The 22,989-nt window shown below is 34.0% G+C and overlaps 1 protein-coding gene across 2 annotated transcripts; it reads left to right on the forward strand.

Moving 5' to 3' along the window:
• Window positions 1–38: 38 nt before the first annotated feature.
• Window positions 39–22,157, forward strand: LOC144440794 (carnitine O-acetyltransferase-like). Of its 2 annotated transcripts, XM_078130183.1 has the most exons (16): window positions 39–349; window positions 4,247–4,440; window positions 11,280–11,483; window positions 11,908–11,994; window positions 12,400–12,518; window positions 13,134–13,187; window positions 13,387–13,555; window positions 13,935–14,109; window positions 14,499–14,671; window positions 15,247–15,347; window positions 16,147–16,269; window positions 16,867–16,989; window positions 17,910–18,045; window positions 18,706–18,768; window positions 19,219–19,356; window positions 19,886–22,157. In XM_078130183.1, the coding sequence occupies exons 2-16, from the start codon at window positions 4,408–4,410 to the stop codon at window positions 20,099–20,101; spliced, it is 1,914 nt and encodes a 637-aa protein (XP_077986309.1). In that variant the 5' UTR covers window positions 39–349; window positions 4,247–4,407; the 3' UTR covers window positions 20,102–22,157. The 2 variants fall into 2 exon arrangements, with proteins under 2 accessions (XP_077986309.1, XP_077986310.1); XM_078130184.1 differs by lacking the exon at window positions 4,247–4,440.
• Window positions 22,158–22,989: the final 832 nt, after the last annotated feature.

Below are 22,989 nucleotides of genomic sequence, written 5' to 3' on the forward strand. Positions count from 1 at the left end.
CATGTGTCATGACCTCAAGCCCAGAACGTCCACAGCACAGTCGACTTTGGTATATATCATCAGCCACGTATATATTTGTATTTGTGCTACAAATTCGTAGTTCATCGCAATACCACGTCTAGAGAGCGGTTAGAGTGACCGACAGCTACTTGTTCATGCACTTTGAACTCTTGCCTTGGTTTTGAAAGTACGTACGCACGTAACCAGTGACCCGTGGTTCATGAGTCTGATCGATCTAAAGTAGGGTCGCAAAAGGTGCACACGGGGAAAGTACACTACGCAATAACAAGATTAGAAAGCCAAGGACGGACGGAGCTGCGACATGTTGGGTGTAGTAGCGCGAAATGTGGTAAGTTTAGAGTAATGATTCGACCTGAAGAAGGTCTCCAAAGTTTTCTAATAGTAGTAGTTGTCGGAGAAAGCTTCTGTCTCCCCTCCGTCTGTTTTCTGAAATTCTAGTAGTACCTTGCCTGTTTTTACCCCTCTGATGAATTTATTGCCAGTTAACATTATCACCTAACTGTGATCTACACAAAAGACACAATGACCAATTTTGAAGTAAATTCGTTTACCTGCTTATTTATATTCAGTGTCATCAACACTGAACACAATACAATTACAAGTACGTTTTCTGAATTGACCTAGATTATGCAGTACTTGTGTTGACATGCCAGTGCAGTGAACGTGTATGTCACTGTTTTGAAGAGATGACGTCACACCAGAATACGCATAGAAATACTACTACAGAATGTGTGTGTATATATATATATATATATATATATATATATATATATATATATATATATATATATATATATATATATATATATATATATATATATATATATATATATATATATATATATATATATATATATATATATATATATATATATATATATATATAGTTTTGGTAGTACTGGAACTCTTTCTTGGGTGTAACCCAAGAAAGAGTTCCAGTACTACCAAAACTATTACGCTCTGCCACTGCGGTATAGAGCACTGTCTTATAGCAGATTGATACTCACCGAGTTATATATATATATATATATATATATATATATTCATATATAAAGGCCCAAGATTCAGTACCAGATTCTCACATTAGTGCTATCTTATCAGTAAACAGCCATTCTTTTGTTTAGGACTTAAGCTTTGTACAGCTCTATACCAAACAACTGTTTTTCATACCTAGCATAACCAAACCTGACCATGACCTTAAAGTACAGCATCTTGGTTTGTCATAGCTATGGATGTTATACACTATGAGGTTCAACATGTCTTCCCTCTTGTGTCAAACCTCGTAGTGTTTACATCCAGAGCTAGGGTTGTCAAATTGTACAAGTACAAGGTTTGGTAACAATGGTCTTCATCTTGTCACCTTATATCGCTATCAATACATGGTACTACAAATATCTGTTGAGTCAGGGCTCTAGTACTATGTAATTGTTGATGTTCAGTATGTTTTTTTTTTTTACCAAATTATTATTTTTGGAAAATGCAAATCAGACAATGTCATTGTACATTTTATTGCATCTAGAAATTACCAAGATTACAAAAACAACTACAACAAAATAACAATGAAATATAAAAAAAATGTAAATAACATGAATACAACATACACACACGTTTAGATGTACTTCACAGATTTAAAGGCCCATAATATAATCCCAGGTTCTTACATTAGCGTTATCTTAATTATCAATGTATATACATGTATAAGGAACTACATGGGATCATTCATCTGTTCTGGTCCAACCTTTTCTTTAGCCCTACCAGACTACTAGTTCTAATCCCTCGAGTAATGGGAACTGGTCCTACAATTTTCATTATTTACAGACAGCACTAATTTCTGACATTGCAAAATATTAGAAGCCATAAAACATTAACATTTTACTTTCATTTTTACACATCCTTCTAAGACCATGCATGTCTGATTAAACCTTCTATGTACCTCAAGATAATCATGTAAATAATCAGAAATTAAATTGTAATCTGTAAAATATACTGTACTGTGCAAGACCACAAATATCTTGTAAGCCGTGCTTATTGGTAATTATTTACTAATATTCATAATTAATATTTTATGTCCTGTCTGTACTAATCACTAAATAACTTGAAAGAATGTTTCCTCTTTTCTATAATCACCATCAGTACCCAGACAATGAACTTGAAATATTTGATATATTAGAAAGTCACTGAGATACATGTATATAGAAAATACACAGCAAATATTAAAACTGGACTTCACTTTGCAAAATGTAGTGTGTTGTGATAGTACCAATTGTGTAATTGCAATGAGATGTGTTCAAATTGTATAGTCATATGCTAGAGAGGGTTGTCAACAGAAAATTCAAGATTAATTCCACATGTTACTGTGGTTTATATCCTGTGGTTTATACAGTATAGTTGTTTTAATTTTTTGTTAAACTAGAGAGAAGCCGTAACTCATGTCTTGAACCATCTCAATAAACACTAAAGTTGAATCCAACGCTGCATGTAAAAGTTACTTAGTTTAAGAGTTATCTATTGTTATATTTCTTCGTGGATATTTCAACCAAATTTCTTACATCAGCTGATTAATCACATGTCTGTGATGGCTGTTTCTTCAGACGAATATAACTATAAGATAGACAAAAGCTTCAAGTCACATAAATGATTATTGAATTAGAATGTCGTCATTTGTTGCATGTACAATAAAGCCTCTAGTCTAGTCTATATGGATTTACATGCATACAACATAGGATTAGTAAGAATATAGAATTCAGAACTAATCCTGGTTTAGCTTACATCATAGTCCCAAAATCACAGGCTGACTACTGTGGTGATGGTACTTGCAATTACCAGAGACTGTTTTTGGGCTATTATTGCCAACTTGGCCACATGAAATATAAAAAGTCACTCTAAGGTAATAGTGCTATAACCATCCTAACTTAACCCCCTAGAAACTCAGAGTTTTGTAGATTAAGTTAACCCAGTGATTTATGCATTACGCACGTGAGATTTTGACCAAATATAGTCAACCAGGAGCTGCACTCAATGTAAGTGAGCGTCAAGAGTACTGACACTTGTCAAACATTGTCCAGTCCACTGAGTGACATTTTGTCCAAAGATACCCAACACCTGTCCCTTTAAATGACCTCTGCACTCATAAGTGACTGTTTTGTCTAGATTTGTCCAGTATTTTTATTGACCTTTGCACCATGTAAGTGACATTGGGTCTAGAGAGTAATAACACATGTCCGCTCCTATGTCATATTTCAAAGTTTGTTGACATCCCAATCTAATCTGCTGTTCAAAGTTCATGTAATCTAGGGGGCACCTAAAAGCGACCTTTTAAAGTTTGCAACCATTAGTTTCATAGGTTGGCTAATAAAGCAAAGGTGCTGCGGTTAATTATAACGTTGTAAATAATTGGTTTGGATTGTGAGTCCATTCTATTCAACGCCATCATGCAGACTACACCAGGCATTCTGCTAGTAAGTTGCTTTCTTTTAAGTTCTGTAAACAAAATCTGAAATCTTCCTCCGTTTCTTTTCAAGCCTCCTTCCCTGCTTTCTAACAGTTGCTTATCTGATTGTTAGCACTTTACAAGCTTCAGGTTTGGTGTTTCGCTGTGAAGTAGGCATAGAGGTGTATAATGCTGTCCGTAGTTAAGGCATGAAACTTGGCAGGTATAACAATAGTATAGGACCATAGTATCTGTCATGGTACATAGGAAACACTTAGTTGAACACTTTAGCAGGGATTTCTTGTGGTAGTGTACATGTATGCATATTCCTATCTTTGGTGTCTTGATACATGTAATACTAATTTGTTTATTCATATTTGGTTTGTTGTTGTGATTTTCACAATTTTTTCATTTGTCTCAAACAAACCAAAACATTCCTGTATGTAAAATTTCTGTTCCTCTTCTCAAAACAAGCTAACTTTATCATTTCCTTCAGACATATTGTACCTAAAACAATCAAAGTAATCATACTCTCCTTTTAGCTTGGAAATTAAAATAAATTTTTTGAAAATGGAACACCGCACAGAAATCCCTGCACAGTTTTCATACCTATGGTTAGAGCCTTACCAGTTGTATTTTTCCTCTTTTGTTCTGACATAAGATATTTCTAGAAAATATTAGTTCATTTTTTGCTAAAAATAACACGACAGTGTTGTATCTGAGCACTAACCAAATAGACATCTAATTTGTGTCGTCAAATTTGAAGGTTTTTTTTTCACACATTTTTTTTTGCAGATGCTGAACTCGCATGTTGTGCAACAGATAAGCCATTCTGTTGTTACAAGCTAGAGTTAGCATAGAGTATTTGACACTGTGTGTACAATACTACAACTTTGGAAGTCTCTACCTCACTACAGTAACAGTTAATTACAAGTGGATTATATATATATACTGCCATGGGTTGCTGTTCAACCACTCATACTATAGTGGTACATGTATTTCAGTTTTCTTTTGTGTTTTTGCTTTGGTTTGGATTAAGGCAGTGGATTATCTTGTTAGAGGGATTAAACACTTGAAAAGTGGATTATCTTGTTAGAAGGATTAAACATTGAAAAGTAGTGGATTATCTTGTTAGAGGGATTAAAAGATTAAGAATAACTGAACGTTATGACACTTACAACTATATGTGAGGGCTATAAATATTTGACCATACATGTATTTCACATCATAGTCGCTATGAATATTTTAACTAATTTTTGAATAGTTGAATGTATTATGAAAAGTTCTTTGAATATACAAGATGACATGAAAGTATTATTGAAGGGGGGGGGGGTATCAAAGAGTGAGGATGGGCTGGGAGTTGGGGTGGATATGGATGGGCCAGTATCTTTCTGTATTTTGATTTGAAGGAACACTTTAGTATGCTTAAAGATAATAGTGAAGGATGGATTATTCAGTTTTCATGTATATGGGCGTGGGGTGGGTGGGTGGGGGGGGGGGCAGTGGCTGGGGTGTCATTTACTCTTTGCATTTGCAGGAACTTATTTCCTGCTAGATTTTTTAAAATATGATTTTCTAAGTTTTCATTATTTTCAATGTATTTGAAATATTGGCCCTGTACATGTATACAGTAATCCACTGCCTTAAGTTAGCATTGCTTTGCCAGCTTCTGTTGTATGTGTGTACAGCGCTAAAAGCACCCTAGTGCATGCGGTGTGGGTTTGCGGCTATCTGTGATCTAAACTTGTGTTGTGTGATATTACCTAATTATAATAATTAAATATGATGCAGTAACATGTGATGACTGCATGATCACATTGAATACAGGTAGGTGATTGGACTACACTGGACAGACAAAGTGTCCTTTTTACCAAAGTTCAAAGTTTACACAGTCAACTTCAGACCCAATGTTCATTCTGATGTCTAACACATGTCAATCACTGGATTGCCATAGCAACCTTAAATATTGGGTGTCAGATGTATTTCAAAAGTCGTGCAGCAGTATTTCAAAGGGCAGGGTCTTGTATGTACTTTGACCATTCTTGTGTAAGTCCCTTCCTTTGAGAGTTAGTTGAGAGATGTATATGTTTACTCTAGAGTCATAATATTAGAAATCGATATAGAAAACTTCAAATTCAGGATATTATCTCTGCTTATATTAGTGTACTGTTCTTGTGATATTTTTCAAAGATTGTAAAACAAGTTTTCCATTGCATATGCCATCTTCAAATGTACATGCTTCAGTCAGTTTGATAATATTGACACTAGGAGGATATTAGTGAAGTAGGTTAAAAAACCACATGTGTCATCTGAGGTTAAGGAACTTTATTTGTTTTGATGTATCAGTAAGGTCAAAGTTTGATCTGAACAGAGAGTAACTAAAGATATCTTACACGTCAATTGTGAAACTCCACCTCAACCAATAACAATGGCTCATTTTGCCAAAATTCATTGAACAAATTTCGTGAGATTTTAAATTTTTTTTGCACGTGTTCATTTTATTTTGGACCAGAATCAAAGAAGTGGTTTAATTGTGTTCAATGATATTAAAAATTTTGTTTGAACGTGATTGTGATGTATTTTGGGAAATTTTGTAAGATATCATTGATTTTAGAGTTTTTTGGCACATGTTCAATTTGTTTTGGACCAGGATCAAAGAAGTGATCCAGGTTTCCTCATTGGTGACAAAAGTTTGGTTTAAAAATGATCGTATTTTGAGAAAAATTAATCTAGATTTTTGTGTTGTAGTGAATGATTCAATTGTTTGTAAAAATCAATAGCTCACACAAAATTTATTGTTTGCATTTAGAAAATTTACGGTGTTTGTTTTTTGTATCAATGAGTCTCATCTGTTATGGATTTCCATAAGAGAATTTCATTCAAATATTTTCATTGTTTTAAAAAAGTTAGACACATTGTAATTTGTAATGTGGGGTCGTGATGGTCAAATGGTTATAGTGTCCGGCTTAGAATCTTCAGGTTGTAGGTTTGCGTCTTGCCACTACTGATTGTACATGTTTCTAAATAGCTGAAGTTCTTGGGCAAAATTTGATCCATGATTCTGTCTCTGTCAACCCAGCTATATAATTGGGGACCTGGTAGGATAGAGGTTGCAATGTGAATGTAATAATGATAGCATAGATAGATGATTCTTGATAATGATAATTGTTGATAATCTGAGTCAGTTTAGGTTTGACAAAATACCTGCCATAATTTATAGAATATAATATATCACTGAATCGTTCAATCTTGGCCAATATGGTTTATAGTATCATAAATCTGTATGTGTCAAACATTTTATAACTTATAAGTAGTTGCCATGGCAACAGAATGAATCAATATTTGTACGTGTATCTATAAATTCTGAGGTCATTCTGTGGCTCTTGGAGAAGGGGGAGGGGAGGAGATTCTTCTTTTGAAAAGCTATACAGGTAATCTATATATATAAGATGAAAAGGGGTCTACTATTATGACATCCAAGTCTGTAATGGGGGTATACTTTTACATTTATTTTTGAAAAGAGGTCCTGAAAGAGTGGATCTACTCTTCTCATTATACATTATTGTCAAAATTGTCTGTTTGAACACTATTTATTTTGTGACATGCATGTCACATGTGTTTACAATCACAGTACCAGTCACATGACTAGCAGATTTTATCACAATTCACATGAAACTTTGAACTGTAAACTAAATGTACACCAGTATGTCTTCAACACATTCATGAAATTTAGAATTGCTAAAGTGATAGCAAAGTGGAGGAAAAAGTTTTACATACATTTATTCTTTTTAGCATGTTAACTTTCACATTATATGAAGTCACAGCCCAAGGAGGTGTGTGTGTGTGTGTGGGGTGGGGGTGGGGGTGGGGGTGGGGGTGGGGTGGGGTGGGGGTGTATGTATGTGTGTATGTATGTATGTATGTATGTATGTATGTATGTATGTATGTATGTATGTATGTGTGTGTGTTTGGGGGGAATTATTCACCTAGGGTAGGAGGGATGGCTAGCAAAAGAATATTCATACTCCATTTCGGCTATGAACATTAACAAATAACCGGACCCTTTTCAGTCAGCTTGTGAATAATGGACACAAAATTATTTTTAAAAAACCGATATGAGTCTTTGGTAGTTTACTTTGAGTCTAAAAAAGTACTCAATTTATACGTCATTGTATTTTAACAAAATCAAAACATTAGAAATTACCTATACATTGACTTGGCTTCATATCAAATAATAGCTGAAGTATTCAACATTTAGATAAAAGTTTGACAATATAATCAATAAATTCAGTATCATTAAGTTAATCTTTTAACTTTTGTCAACAATAGTCAATACAGTACTATGTTTTCTGTTTTTGCTATGACATCACACTTTATCATCAGGTCTTATGACTGTCTACATTTCTCTCAATTTATTACAAACTTCAGACAACTAAATTTCGGAGTTTGTTGTGAAAACTGCAGTCACTCCAATCACAAAGCTATGACATCATATAACACTTTATCATCAGGTGTTATGGCTGTACACTTTCCTCAATTTGTTTTGTTACAAACTTCAGACAATTGAATTTGATAGAAAACTTAGCGCCTCGAGACTTAAAATCAAGAACAACTATGGCAAACATTGAAGTGGTGGTATTTGAACAAATGCCATTGTTGTTATCAATGAATCGATTACAAAGGTCATTGTATGCGTTTATTTTTATAGCGTTGGTACCGTGATGTGTAATCGTCATGTGAGTCTTTAGTCATGTTATAAAACAAGTAATATAATGCATACTATGTCATATATACTATTATTAGAAATAGGTTGATACCAAATAAACAGATGTGTCGGATAAAGTCCAGACAATGCCCCAGTTTTAGTCAACACAACATTGCGCAATATTAGAATATAAATGTTTAGTTCTTGCTCACATATTTGCCACCAAACACATTCCTGTCAAATTGAAAACAATTCTCTTTTTTGTGTCTAAATTCAACTCATACCTTCCAATCCAAATTACATGAACATATTTTGTTGTTTGTTTAACTTGGTTTGGGTCATTTCGACTATTGCACCTTCCCGCCAAAATTATTTGGACTGAATTGCTTGTTTTTCTGTAACCTTTTGATAATTCAACAGACTGAATCATTAGCTTATGTGCCTGCCCTAAAACTGCTGGAAACTTTGAGCCATGATATGGGATACCTGTATGTCGTTTTAGTTGGTACATATTTGTTGTAAAAAATGTATGTGTTCAATGCATTAATACAGATTTGAGTGTCTAAACACAAGTCTTTGTTTGTTTTTGTTTGTTTGTTTGTTTGTTTGTTTGTTTATTCACCAATATAAGAATATTAAAAATTAATCTTAAAAAAGATACACATACAGAATAAATGGCAAAAGGGATCAAGAAATAGCAAAGCTAGTCAAGCTTGTATCCCCTTAGTGACTAACAAGCACACTCGTACTTGAAGTTGTAGGTTTATATATTCGATGTTCAAGATTGCCATAGAAACTATAACAAATAAGAAACATAACAAAATGACAAGGCACAACAATCAACAGTGGAACAGTAAGATTGATACACATACAATCACCACAGTCAGTTCACGAAAGAAATATAAAGTTGTACATGACATTATAGTTATAAATACATATTCTGAGAATAACAACTCTTTCACTGTCTTTTTAAAATTCGTGCGTGCTTTGTGATAGGTAAGTTCAGTTTGGTTTTCATTCACCATTGTATTGTCTGAAAGAAATACATACTTAAATCTGATCGGATATGTGACACCCCAACAACACTTCATTGTACCACCAAATTGACGTACGCTGTATGATGCATTACTTTTATTTATTGATGATATGAATCAGTGTGCCGTCTAAGCCAATTTGACATGCCACTGACGTACATAATTTCTAGTGACGCACCAAAATTTGGTGTTCCCCTATCTCTTACTATGTGGTGACTCACGTGAAATGCTAGTTTTTAACATTTTGACTCACGACAACAAAATTTGGCTATCATTAGAGGGCACACTGATATGAATATAGAAGTTGTGACGCATGCTGATCATGTGTCTATTTTGGTCAGAATCTCTGGAACTCTGTATGATGTCACAGTGCTTAAAGAGTGAATAGTACGCATTGCTGCTTGACAATACATTGACAGAAATAATCCACTGGTATAACTTGATATGACAAATGTAACATGATATACCCATCTTCATAGTATATTTAGATGTTTTATAGTTCACTGACTGTATTGCAGACATGTTGACGTACATACACGTAGGATTCATAGGTGACCCTCCTTCTATAATATATGTTTGTGTGGTATAACGGATTGTAATTCTAAAAATTCAGATTAGAATACATATATAAATAATAGATAGTCAAGTATTTTTGTTCTTCATTGCATTCAACTATATTTATAGGGGCTCATGACATACATGTAGCACCATTGCAATTGTACTGTTCTTATGTTATTCAGTCAGAATACAATTCAGTGATTACATGTAGGTATAGCCCTGCTTGCTATGGTTTTGATTTTGATACTCAGTCTTGTCTGTTTTAATATACCTTGTAGGCGTGACAATTGGTCAGAAAATACAATTGTGGGCAGTGTTTCACACTTATAGGAAATACATTTATTACATTTTGTTTTAAAACGTAGAGTGCGGCCATTGATTCTACATTTGTTCTTCACTGTCTACAATAACAACAATTGCAGCAGTCAGGATTGAATTGTAGAAGAACAACCATGCAAGTTGTGATATTAAACAAATTTGTTGAACAAAATTTATGATTTTGTACAATATAGAAACACTCTACATAGAGTTGGCTACTGAAATGTAATGTAGTGTTAGGTATAATGTTTTTGATATAAATCGAACATTGATCAGTAAGATTGAATATTGAACTGCACTTTATCACACAACTAATGTATACCTATAGCGGGTATAGTAAGATAAATAGCAACAATTTACTTCAATGTTGTTACTGTTAAAAAACATTAACATTTTCCAAAAAAAATCTGTTCAAATGCACACAAAGTACAACTTTGTAAATATTTACTTATAATATTATGAACCATTTGTACTATATCACCACTAGAGGGCACTGTTCATGAAAAGTATCTATGTACAGTTGTGGTTATGATGATTAACAAAATTCGGTTGCAGTGTAGTTAATTGCAGTGTGATGTGACCTTTTGTCTTATATTAATTGCAAACCTCTCACCACTAGAGGGCGCTGTTTTTGAAGTGTGGCACATTGATTACTAATATCTTATTTTTGTAGTTTGGCGGAATGTACTGTGATGTATCATTTATCAAATAATACTTATTTTTATCTCCAAGTGCACGTATCTTCCTACTTCTGTAACTAGAGCAAATGATCATCTAAGATTGTTTATGCATCTATCTGTCATACCACATCTTTGTTTGTTTAACTAATATATTGATGTAGCAAGTGACATGTTAGTGCATCACTGAAATAGCATGCAGCAATTGTATCATATAAATATATATGATAATTGCAAAAAACTATCATATACTTCTGTGTGCTTGTATGAAAACATACAAATTGTTGCAAAATGTATCGTATAATTTGTACCTGTGTTGTCACATTCACATTAATGATACAGAAGGGGTTCAAGTCAAAATTCCAAAGATTCCAAAACATAAACTTGAAGTGATTCCTTCTCCAAAATTAAACTTTTCCTGCATATTTATTATTCATTTTGGAAATTTATATCAAACAGTAATCCTTGTAATATTATAGCAACACTATTTTAATTCCTTTTATTAATATTTTCTCTTTCTCTTATTTTTGTCACAGTTCAAACATGGGGCAGTCACAGCTGGCAAGATGGCACACCCAGCCCAAGTCCCGACCAAGGCCCCCCTGATAATGAAGTCATTCCTGTCTTACCAAAATACCCTCTCCAAGTTACCAGTGCCGCCATTACAACAAACTCTGTATAAATACCTATTAGCCATACGACCTTTATTATCGGATGATGACTATAGACATACAAAAGAGGTATGTATAATACTAATAGTAGTAGTAGTACTTTACTTTAAGCGCTACACCAGCTGTTATTCCATTTATATGTTGAGAATTTTGAGGAAACCGTAAAATATATGTGCAGTCTTTGGTATCAGCTACAGTTGCAGTGGTCAAGGTGGTGGTGCTGGTGCTGGTGGTGGTGGTGATGGGGAGGGCAGTTATAGTGAGGGGGAAAGGGTATGTGACTATTGCCCAAATACTATCAAGTGATAAGAGATCTATTCACATCATAAACCACAACGTTTTTGATAATCTAAATTAATTTACCAAGAATTGACACTGTATTCATATATTCCAAACTATAGCAGGAAAGTTGACGTGTAATGTCGATTGTAAGTTAACATTCAGCTTCTCATTGACCTTAACATATTATGTGTTTCTTATCTCGTCATCATAGATTGTTGATGAATTTGGTAAACCAGGTGGGAAAGGGGAACAACTTCAAGTAAAACTTTGGCAGAGAGCTCAGAAACTAGATAGTTGGGTAAGTCATTGTTGTAACAGACAAAAGTTCATGATGAATCTGACGTTGAGGGCGCTCTGTAGATTGCTTCATATATGTGTGCATATACATTGCGTGCTTGTCCAAGTTAGCAATGCAGTCTCTGAGAGAGTTTAACATAGAACTGCAGGTCAAATGAAGGGACTATACCCTCATGTATGCCTTGGTGTAGTGAAAAGATCAACAAAAGCATAGAAGTCCAGGGTCAAGGCTACAAATGTTAGATGTTGCAGTGGCTCATCAACCGATATACCATATACTTATTTATATATGTGGATCATTTTGTCATTGTAATTGACTGTAAAATGTCAATTTGAAAATTAAAGAATGATCAGACCACTAATTCTCCTAAACTTGTTTATTTTCTATATTTGTCATCTCAATCAGCTGTCAGAGTGGTGGTTAAATGCTGCATACTTAGACTATAGATTCCCTGTAGTAGTACATTCTAGTCCTGGTGTGGCATTTCCTGTACAGGACTTTAAAAATCAACATGACCAACTAAGGTAAATGTCTTCAATTTGTAGTAGATAAGTTATTTTGGAATTACATCAGGTAATCTCATATGCACAGTGTTATTTCACAATTTATTTATTTATTTATTTATTTATTTATTTATTTATTTGTCTGTCTGTCTGTCTGTCTGTCTGTCTGTCTGTCTGTCTGTCTGTCTGTCTGTCTGTCTGTCTGTCTGTCTGTCTGTCTGTCTGTCTGTCTGTCTGTCTGTCTGTCTGTCTGTCTCTGTCTGTCTGTCTGTCTGTCTGTCTGTCTGTCTGTCTGTCTGTGTCTGTCTGTCTGTCTGCCTGTCCATCCGTCAATCCGTCCGTCCATCTTTTTGACCATCTATTTATATTATTTATTTATTTATTTATTTATTTATTTATTTTATTTTTGCTTTGTTTGGGGACAGGGGTGGGGTCACTACATGTCCACTACATGTCAGAAACAGTCGGCATATGTTGAAATTGGTACAAAATCATGTACACTAAAACATGTACTACACCTGTAGGTTCCATTTCAAGCAATTAGAGTTTCTAAGAAGGTGTGATACAGTATATGTTAATTGTTGTACTTTCAAATCCTAGTAATATAACATTTCTATTTGTTTTGTTCTTCTTCAGTTTTGCTGCCAAATTAATAGCTGGTGTATTGGATTACAAGGTATTAATAGACAAGTGAGTACATGTACACATTGTTGTGTTACCCAACCTTAGTCAAATTTGTTTTATGTAATAGTCATTGAACAGATTTGAATGATTCTCCAATCTTAAAATTTTTTTCAAAATGTCTGAATTTGTCTGACAGCATGCAAACACATAGTTGTATTTTTGAAGTGAATTTCGTGTTAGCTTTGTTTCTCTTCTTTTCCAACAGAGAAAATATTCCCATAGACATGATGGGAGGTCAACCTCTATGCATGGATCAATATTACAAAATTTTATCATCATGTCGTATTCCTGGACCTAAGAGAGACTCCATTGTGGTCTACCCAGGCAACAAACGTGATGCACCCAAACATATCATAGTCATGCATAATAATCATGTGAGTATGTCTCCACATCATGTGATGATCATGTGATTCTATCAGTATGTCACATGACAAATATAGTTAATTCATTTGTTATTGAAAATGTTTTTTGTTATAAGCAACTTGTACATAAAATATATGACGTTTGACAGATACTGATGAAAATGTCAAGAGGTCATGTGACAGTCATATGACTTTATCACTTTGTCACATGTCCAGTGCTGACATGAATGATACTGCTTATAGAAATATTGTAGATATTGCTTCTGTTACTTCTAAAGTTCATTTCTTTTGGTTTCTATCATCCAAGTGGCAAACTTCTTACTGTTAGTTTCATTGATGAAAGATATGATGTATATTTAGATTTTTGTTGTTCTTGTTTTTCTTTCTAAAGTTTTTTGCTGTAGATGTATATTACCCAAGTGGAAAACCACTAGCTGTTAGTGAGCTGATCTCTCAACTTCAGAAAGTGGTAGACATGTCACCAAAGCTAGGCGATGCTGTTGGTATATTGACAACAGAACATAGAAATACATGGGGTAAAGTGTACAAGAAACTGAGGAAATTAGGTGAGGGGTTGTTTTTTTTATGAAAGTTGTGTAGTTTAGAATTTAGTTACTTAGTGAATGTTACTGTATGCTAGTTTTACACTGTAGATGTTCTTAAGAATTACCAGGGGTAAGTATATGTATGTGAAAAATAGCTGTTTTCAAAGTGTCTCAAGGGCATTGTCTCTTTTCTGCCTAGAAATAGCAAAAAGTGTTTGAAAAATTGATTAGCTCCCAAGAGGCACTGCCTGAGAAAGGGGAGGGGACTATAGATTTACCCTTGTCCATCTGTCTGTCCGTCTGTGTGTCCATTCATCTTTCCCTGGACAGCCATATCTCTGATGCCGCAACTCAATTTTGTCACATTGGTTATACCACTAGGCAAAATCTGAAGTTTTATTCTTTTCCAGATAAAACAAATAAGAAAACTTTAGAAATGATAGAGAAATCTATCTTCCTGTTAAGTCTGGATGAAACAATCAGTGGTCCAGAAGAGAGGATGAGTGTGATAGCCAGTCAGATGTTACACGGAGGAGGTACGCATGCCAATAGCTGCAATAGATGGGCCGATAAAACTTTACAAGTAAGTAACTATGGCAACAGTTCTAACTACAATAGTAACAATACAAATAAGACTGATACATACAATATAGAAAATAAGTGTATTGATTTACAAAGGTTATAACACACAAGATAGTTCAAAGTTTTTAGCATTGAGCTTTCGATCTGTCTTGGTCGACGGTCCTCACCAGAATGACAAATTTGTTGACCAGGACAGATCAAAAGTGCAATGTTAATGAACTGCATGTGCATTGTAACCTTTGTAAATCATTTGATCTACCAAGCTGATGAAGATTTTTGGTCAGTATTAGTGTATTTTAAGCCATTTTAGCTTTACATGGAAGTTTCAACATTATTGATTTTAATATGTGTAACTGGTAATGTAATTAGCTACGATAAGTGATATACTTTGACAGAAATGATAAAATATTTATAATTTCATTCAGATGTATGTTTCATGAAAGATTTGAGGGACCTGACAAGTGTATGAAATAGTGATTTATTTGCACCCTAACTTAGTTTCTTACCAATGGTTAACAAATTCAATGATTGATACTTCATGGTCATGTCTATCTCCTTGTTTTGTCATGAACTTAGTTCATGGTTGGTCGTGATGGTAATTGTGGAGTGTCATATGAACATGCACCTGCAGAAGGTCCACCAGTAGTGTCGCTCTTGGACCATACTATGACATTCATGTAAGTAGATTTCATTTATGATACCATTGTCAAGTAATATTGCTTCATCAAGAGGCTGTAACAAAATCAGATTTGATGGCACTGTGTGTTTTGATTCAATGAATCTATCTTGAAGTCATATACATAAATAGAAAATATGAAATACAAATGGAAAGTGAACATGCAGTTGAATGGAAACCCATATTGTGGATGCATTGCTGTTTACAAACAAACAAACAAACAAACAAATAAATAATAAATAAAGTGAAACCCAGATGTTTGTTTTCCTGCAAGTTTCTGATTTGATAAAAAGTGTATGGCAATTGTCATCATTTCCAGAGTTAATACGTTGTAGATTGATTTGTTAAGTCATGATGGTGGAATGGTTAGAGTGGTAAGCCAAGAATCTGCTAGTTGCAGGCTTGAGTCTTATCACTCAGCTGCAGTTCACTTCTGAATGGCTAAATTCGGGTAAGATTTGAACCACGACGATGCCCCAGTCAACCCAGCTGTATAATTGGGAACCTTGTAGGATAGAGGTTGTTACGTGAATGCTTTAATGCTATGCACCTACATAGGCTGCAATGGACTGTATGCTCCCTTGGGAGTTGATGAAGCATAAAAAGGGGCTGTTGCCCAATTATAGGTCCATGCCAGAGGTATATAATACAAAATGTAATTATAAAACTCTTTTAGCACGGAGTAAGAAAGTGCTACATAAAAACTAACTTTAATGTATTGTATACCAAAACTAATATCTCAGACTGTTTGCAATATAACTAAAATGTGTATGCTTATTATATCATTTCAATTATTTCAGCAACAATTACTCAGACGCAATGAAACCTGTACCTGTACATCTACCAGACCCAAAGAAATTACAGTTTAAACTTAACAATGAACTTTATGATGATATTGACACTGCAAAAAGACATCTGGACTCGTAAGTATTGCAGAGCAATAATTTATCTTCAATATAAAATGTTGTAAAAATTGCAATTTATGATGTTTTGACCGACTTGAGACTTAAAACTTTTGATATTGACATTGCGAACTTGTACGTATTGCAGATTTATTCAAATCAGTAATGTATCTACAATATGATACATTGTACATTAAAGTTGAGAAACTAAAAAATTGCAATTTCTGATGTTTTGACCGACTTGAGACTTAAAACTTTTGATGTTGACATTGGAAAATAACATTTGAACATGTAAGTATTGCAGATTTATTCAAATCAATAATTAATTTATAACAATACTATTAAACAACATATCAGTCTGTTGATATATGTCGTGTTTGGACTAACAGATCACTTGAGACTTTAAATAGTTTAAATTCATGGTAGCTTGCATGGCAGAGAACGGTCAAATCATTGCAAGAGCTACTGTCAGTAGTAGAATGGTAGAAGTGCATTGTTCAGAACAAATAGAAAATGTACATTTACAATATACATTCCTATTTATATTATTAGGACAAACGTTATTGAGCAAAATTAAAAAAACAAGATTGAATATTATTTTTTGCTTGTATATTACAGCCTCGTCGATGACCTACAGGTACATGCCTTTCAGTTCCAGCCATTTGGGAAAAATTTTCCAAAGCAAAATAAGATGAGTCCCGATGCTTTCATACAAGTTGCATTGCAGCTTGCTTACTATAGGTAAGTTTGCACTTAGATTATGTATATAAAGTGCAGCATGCTTAGTAGACCAAATAAAAAAAGTGTGTTTCCAATAACCCGACCGACCCTATTTTAAGCCACCGACCCTAAAGTATCTTTATATGTAAAAAGGTAAAATTATGATAATTTACTTCTATTTCCATGTAGATTTTCTAGCCAAACTATCTTAGGTTACTTTTTAAAAAAAATCACATTCCAGAGAGAAATGATGTCATTTCAGTCTATAACAGTACAGTCTGCATATTGTGTTTGTCTACTTCTGAATCACACAATTGTCTTCATTTACTTCTTTTACACCTCATTAACTGTTACGAAAGTATCGTGACCAACGAGTATCTTGTCTTTGGGTTGAAGTAATTAAAAAAAGTAAATTGTAAAATAAGATAAAATCACTACCTACCCAGTTTCTGAAATCATGTTATCAGAAACAAACAATTTGTTTTTATTTTTGCCTTAGTATAAGTATGTTTATAAATAATTAGGTATATCAAATCAACTCCGTAACGTCAGCAACTATGAAAGCCCAGCATTCATCTGATTAACATACTTATTCCTTGGGTTCCAAACTACAAGAACATAGATTATAATTAGGGTTGCTCAAGTGAAAATTTTTCATGATCCGAAAGTTAAACCTTTTGTGAGAGGATTTTGACCCAAGTGTACACTGACATCATGTATGTAAGTTAAACTTGACATGGTGTTTGGCCTTTGGAATGGGTAAGAGTTGGCACAGTGACTGAGAGGCAACATATTGTGTTTATCAACAATCAAAAAGCCCTTGACATGGACACACTTTTCTGATAACCACAGAACTTTAAATGATCCTCAAGGGAGCTCAGATCATGTTCTTTGCTAGAGTCTTATAAACTAGAACCAATGTTTATTTTACCAATTTACAGAGTTTATAATGAACCAGCTGCTACATATGAGAGTGGATCGATAAGGAGATACAGACTTGGTCGTACTGATACCATTAGATCTTGTTCTATTGCCTCTGATGAATTCTGTAAAGCAATGGTGAATGATGGAAAAATGGTAAGTGCATGTTAAAGTAGCACAAACTGAGTTTATAAGCTTTTTACTGAAATGAAAATAATTAAATAAAACCACATTCCAGTATAATGTTAATATCAATGCATGTCTTCCATACCATTACAATTGTCTTCTTAGACAGTTGATTGCATAGTAAGGATTTCCTTAACATTTTTTGATACATATGATAAATTGCGTCATCAGATTGTTTATGGCTTATATCTTAATACTAGGTTTGAGTTCAGTTAATTGCAAGTGATTGTTAAGTATGCTTTAGTAGGTACAATAATACAAGTAACTTTTAAATATGTTGCAAAAACTATGCCTAAACTTGTATAAACTCAGCCTGTGCCTCTTTGGAGTTGTCAGTAGCCGAGTGGTTAAACCATCTGCCTCTTACCACTGCTGACATTAGCTTATGAGGCAAGTTCATCTCAATGGTAAAAAGTTGAAAAGTCAAGTAGCTTTTGGAGGACCTGTACCAGTATTGATACAGTAAGCCGGTTTTCTACACCTGTTTCACTCTACACCTGTTTCACTCTTGGACTGTATAGGAAACAGGAAACGTATCAATGCTGATCAGTTCCATAATGTTTATTATGCAATTGTAGACAAGCTTGTAATTTGGGAAGTATGTTTGACATAATATTCTTCTCATTACAGCCCAGTGAAAAGTACAGGTTATTGAGAGAGGCTATAAACGCACACAGAACATATACAAATGAAGTAAGTATACATGTATACTGATTGTAGTGTACTCATATGTCAAATCAGCTCTTTAGAATTACAAGCATTTGGTAAGATCTTGAGACCATGTTGCTAGTTCCAAGATGTCTCTCCATACAATACCGTGTATTCTGCACACCCAGAGGGGTTTGCAGGTGCTACATACGGAAGATGGTTGACACCTGACTGTACCCTAGGTTTACCAGTAAAATCTTTTCTCTGTCATTGATTATGTTTAATCTTTGTTCAGTTTAATCACTCACAATTATAGAGGTCAACATGTCTTTCCATGGTTTTATGGTGAAAATGTTATTTCAAATGTAATTAAGAAAAGCAAGACTAAACAAAATTTACAACATCTCACAGAAAATCGACTGTTGTGGTTATTAATTAAATCAAGCAGCATTTACTCAGATTTCTAAATAGTCTTAATTATAAATTTTCTTTCAGGCTATATTTGGTGATGGTATTGATAGACATTTACTAGGATTGAAGTTAACGGCTATAGAAGATGGACAGAATGTTCCAGAACTTTTTATGGACCCAGCCTATCAAACTGCTATGCATTTTAAACTTTCAACTAGTCAGGTAAGGGTCTAATTGTGTTTTTTTTTATCCTTTCATTCAACTATAGCTTCTGACTTTAACCTTTAGTTAAGAACATATTCTGACTCACTTGATGTGCAAGTTTTGTCTGAAAAGAAAATGTCAATTTAGTGACCTAGTGACCCAATCACCTAATTTGATGTAAAGTGGATAACTGGGTCATTAGGTCAATGTTTTTGATGTTTAACACATATTACTAAGAAATTATGCTTCAAGATGCCAATTGTATCTGATTACGGATGCACAGATAGCTGAATATTAACAGTAAGTTGTCTTCTCATGTTGTAAGAAAATAATTCACTATGTCTCTCCTGAAAATTTAGCATCATATCTCATATACCTTTCACACTTAGAGAGTAATGTTTTATTACCAAGTGCAAAGAAAACATTGTGCTGGTATAAGAAATTACAGCCAATGGCAGTTTGAATGTCACCTCACTAAAGAACAGGAAACACAGCATAAGTCTTGACATTTAAGTGACTTTTCGCTGACTTTCTTATTTTATTTTAGGTGCCGTCAAAGTTTGACCTGTTGATGTGTTTTGGTCCAGTTGTACCTGATGGCTATGGAGTATGCTACAACCCAAGGGAAACTCATATTAACATTGCCATCTCTGCATTCAACAGTAGTCCTGAAACTGACTCTAAGAAACTAGCTCTCTCATTGGCTGCTAGTCTTCTTGAAATGCAGAGTTTAACGGTGCAGTGTGAAGGATCCAAACTATAGTGCAGGCAGTGTGAAAGATCCAAACTATAGAGGGGAGGGAGATAAAACTTTAGGTCCCAATGATAACCTTGTTGTGATAATGCTATATGCTGATAGACCAACTTGAAGAAATCATGAAAGTATTGGTTACAGCTAACATGACAAACATGGAAACAAACATGTAGGTTTCCCAATGATATATGCCCAATTGACGGAATATGTGATGAAAGTCCATGGAATGCTCATATATCTGAAATCATGTCAGTCGTTAACTCCAAATTTTATAAAATAGTATGAAGTGAATAATTCCATATATGATTCTTGACATGCTGAAGATCAGATAGTCATATCAACTGTAGGAGAAATTTTATCAGGTACAGGTGCACAACATACCTAGATGTAGAAAATGAACTAGTGGCAGTTATTAATGCCCTTATTTGGTGAAGTTGTACTGGATTCATTCTAGTTGTGTTGAAAAATTGAAAAATGTGCTTCCTATATTATAGTAACAGAAAAGATTGATGATGTTGTGCCCATTTTGTAATAGCGTATTAAAATCAGATCGAGCGCTATTTGGCCTAATTGTGAATACATATTGAATATATATATATAGTACAACTGTGTGACTTTGATTTGGAAAATGGTGTTTTTTGAATGAAAACACAAAATCGTGTTCCTAGACTAAGAATCTAAAGTCAAATATATCATATTGTTTCAAGTATCAAGGACCTAATTCAAAGTAGCTATAGATTGCTTTAATTTCCACAAGCAATCTTAAATACAAGTGACCTCAAATGTTTACTTTATTGGTTATCAGTGTATCATGTTTACAGTACTGGATAAAAAGTATTTTATGTTTATTTCATTTTAATGAAGTTATCCAATTGATTTGTTGTGTAGATTTTATGTAAACTTAGGCTACCCGCTGGCCATCTCAATTTCTAGATTATTTTTATCACAGAGGCAAGGTTTTTTTTAGACAAATTTCACAGTTGTTTGTATCCTTGGTAAGAGCTAACAAGAAACTAGGTTTATTACTAGCACAAGTTTTCAAAAAAAAAAGGTTTGTAAGGTTGTTCTGTCCTTCCATAGTGTGTGAATATGTGCACAGGTCTAAAACTAGAGAATTGTGTATTAAAATTGTTTTTATATATAGTTTTATTTTTGTCTTGAATTTGATTTCCAAGTTTGTGACATAATTTTCATAGTGTGTTTACTTTTAAAAGTCAAACTCTCAAAGTCATCTACTGCATAATGTATGAATGAGTTGTATTCATTTATGCTAATTCTGTTAATGATTATCAGGATATGCAAATTTATGGTAATGATATGTTAATACAGATCCTCTCATTTTGCACTGTATATAGAAGGTGATTTTATTGGTCAGCCAGCAGAACCATGTGATATACCTGTAAATGTTTGCAAAGCATAGCAATGTCATTTATAGGAATTAGCCTAATTATAATTTTTGCATTCTTAAAACTGGTTGAATATTATTTTCCATCTGACTGAAATATGTAAAATGAAATTAAATTGCTGGTGGTTTCAAGATTTTCTGCATACTTTCAAAACATGTATTATTAATCAACAACCAATGCAAGTAATTATCAGAGTTTTTGTAAAGTTATTAATCTTGATGCAACTGCTTGAGTTGGCTTAAGCAATTCTTCAGGTTATATTCGACAGGGTGTTGTGCACTAAAAACTAAATGGACAATTTTTCTGAATTTTTGTCGTGCAGCCAAATGAGTGTGAAAAGAGTGTGAGTGCAAGTGTTCTGAACATCTACGTAAGAACATTTTCAATTAACTATAATAACAAATGAGAAATGAGCAATTGGTATATTTCTTTCCCGTTGTTTGACCGCAAACGTCACCTTCCATGAGTCATGTCTAGGAAATTTGTCTATGATCTTTAGTTTAACAATTAGTCTGCACAAATTAAATGCGATGTGTTGAGAAGCAATGTATGAATAATACGAAACATTTCATCTTGTGTAGCAGTATTTTTGAGATTCAAGATTAAAGAATTGATGTCTTGTGTACATCAATATGTGAAATGTAAATACATTTTTATGACTTGGAGTGAATTTACAAAATAAAACTAATAATAGTAAATAACATATTGTTCTTGTTTTTTCTTCTTCTTCTTCTCATTTATTTCACAATCACATATAGCACAGACGTTGGGATGAATTTAGTGTCTCCCAAAATTCTCAAGCTTGCAGACATAGTTTGTAATGAGGAATGTAATGATTGTAATGATTGTTAGAGGGGCTAGCTTGTAACATGTTCATTGCTGGTTAGAGCCTTGTGGCATCCATTCGTTTGGTAATGACTAAGACCTGTGGGGTGGGGATGGGGGTTGAAGGGTGTGAACTACCATTGAGCCCCAATCAACCAAGCTTCATATATAAATGGACACTGGAAGGACAAGGTTGCCATGTGAAGGATTTTAATTCCATGTAGTTACAGAGGCAGCAGGGAGTATGTGCTCCCAGAGGCTTTGGGGAAAGACAGATCACACCACAGTCATGATAAATATCAAAACCCATTTGCGACACTAGAAGAAGTCAAAGAAGTTAAGTACTTGGGCATCATACTTCAACACAACCTGAAATGGGATCAGCAGACACGTCATGCAGCCACAAAAGCCACCAAAATACTAAACTTCACTCAAAGAAACTTTCACCACTGTTCTAGGACTGTCAAACAAAACTTGTACAAAACCATAGTCCAACCACACCTTCAATATACATCAGCAGCCTTGAACCCAGGAACACAAAAGTATATTGAGACCCTTCAAAAAGTTCAACGCAGAGCAGCAAGATTTGTACTTGGGGATTACAAACCAAAATCAAGTGTTACAGAATGCTACAAAAACTAGAATGGGACACAATAGAAGTTAGAA

This window comes from Glandiceps talaboti, chromosome 10, assembly GCF_964340395.1.
Source record: "Glandiceps talaboti chromosome 10, keGlaTala1.1, whole genome shotgun sequence".
NCBI lineage: Eukaryota > Metazoa > Hemichordata > Enteropneusta > Spengelidae > Glandiceps > Glandiceps talaboti.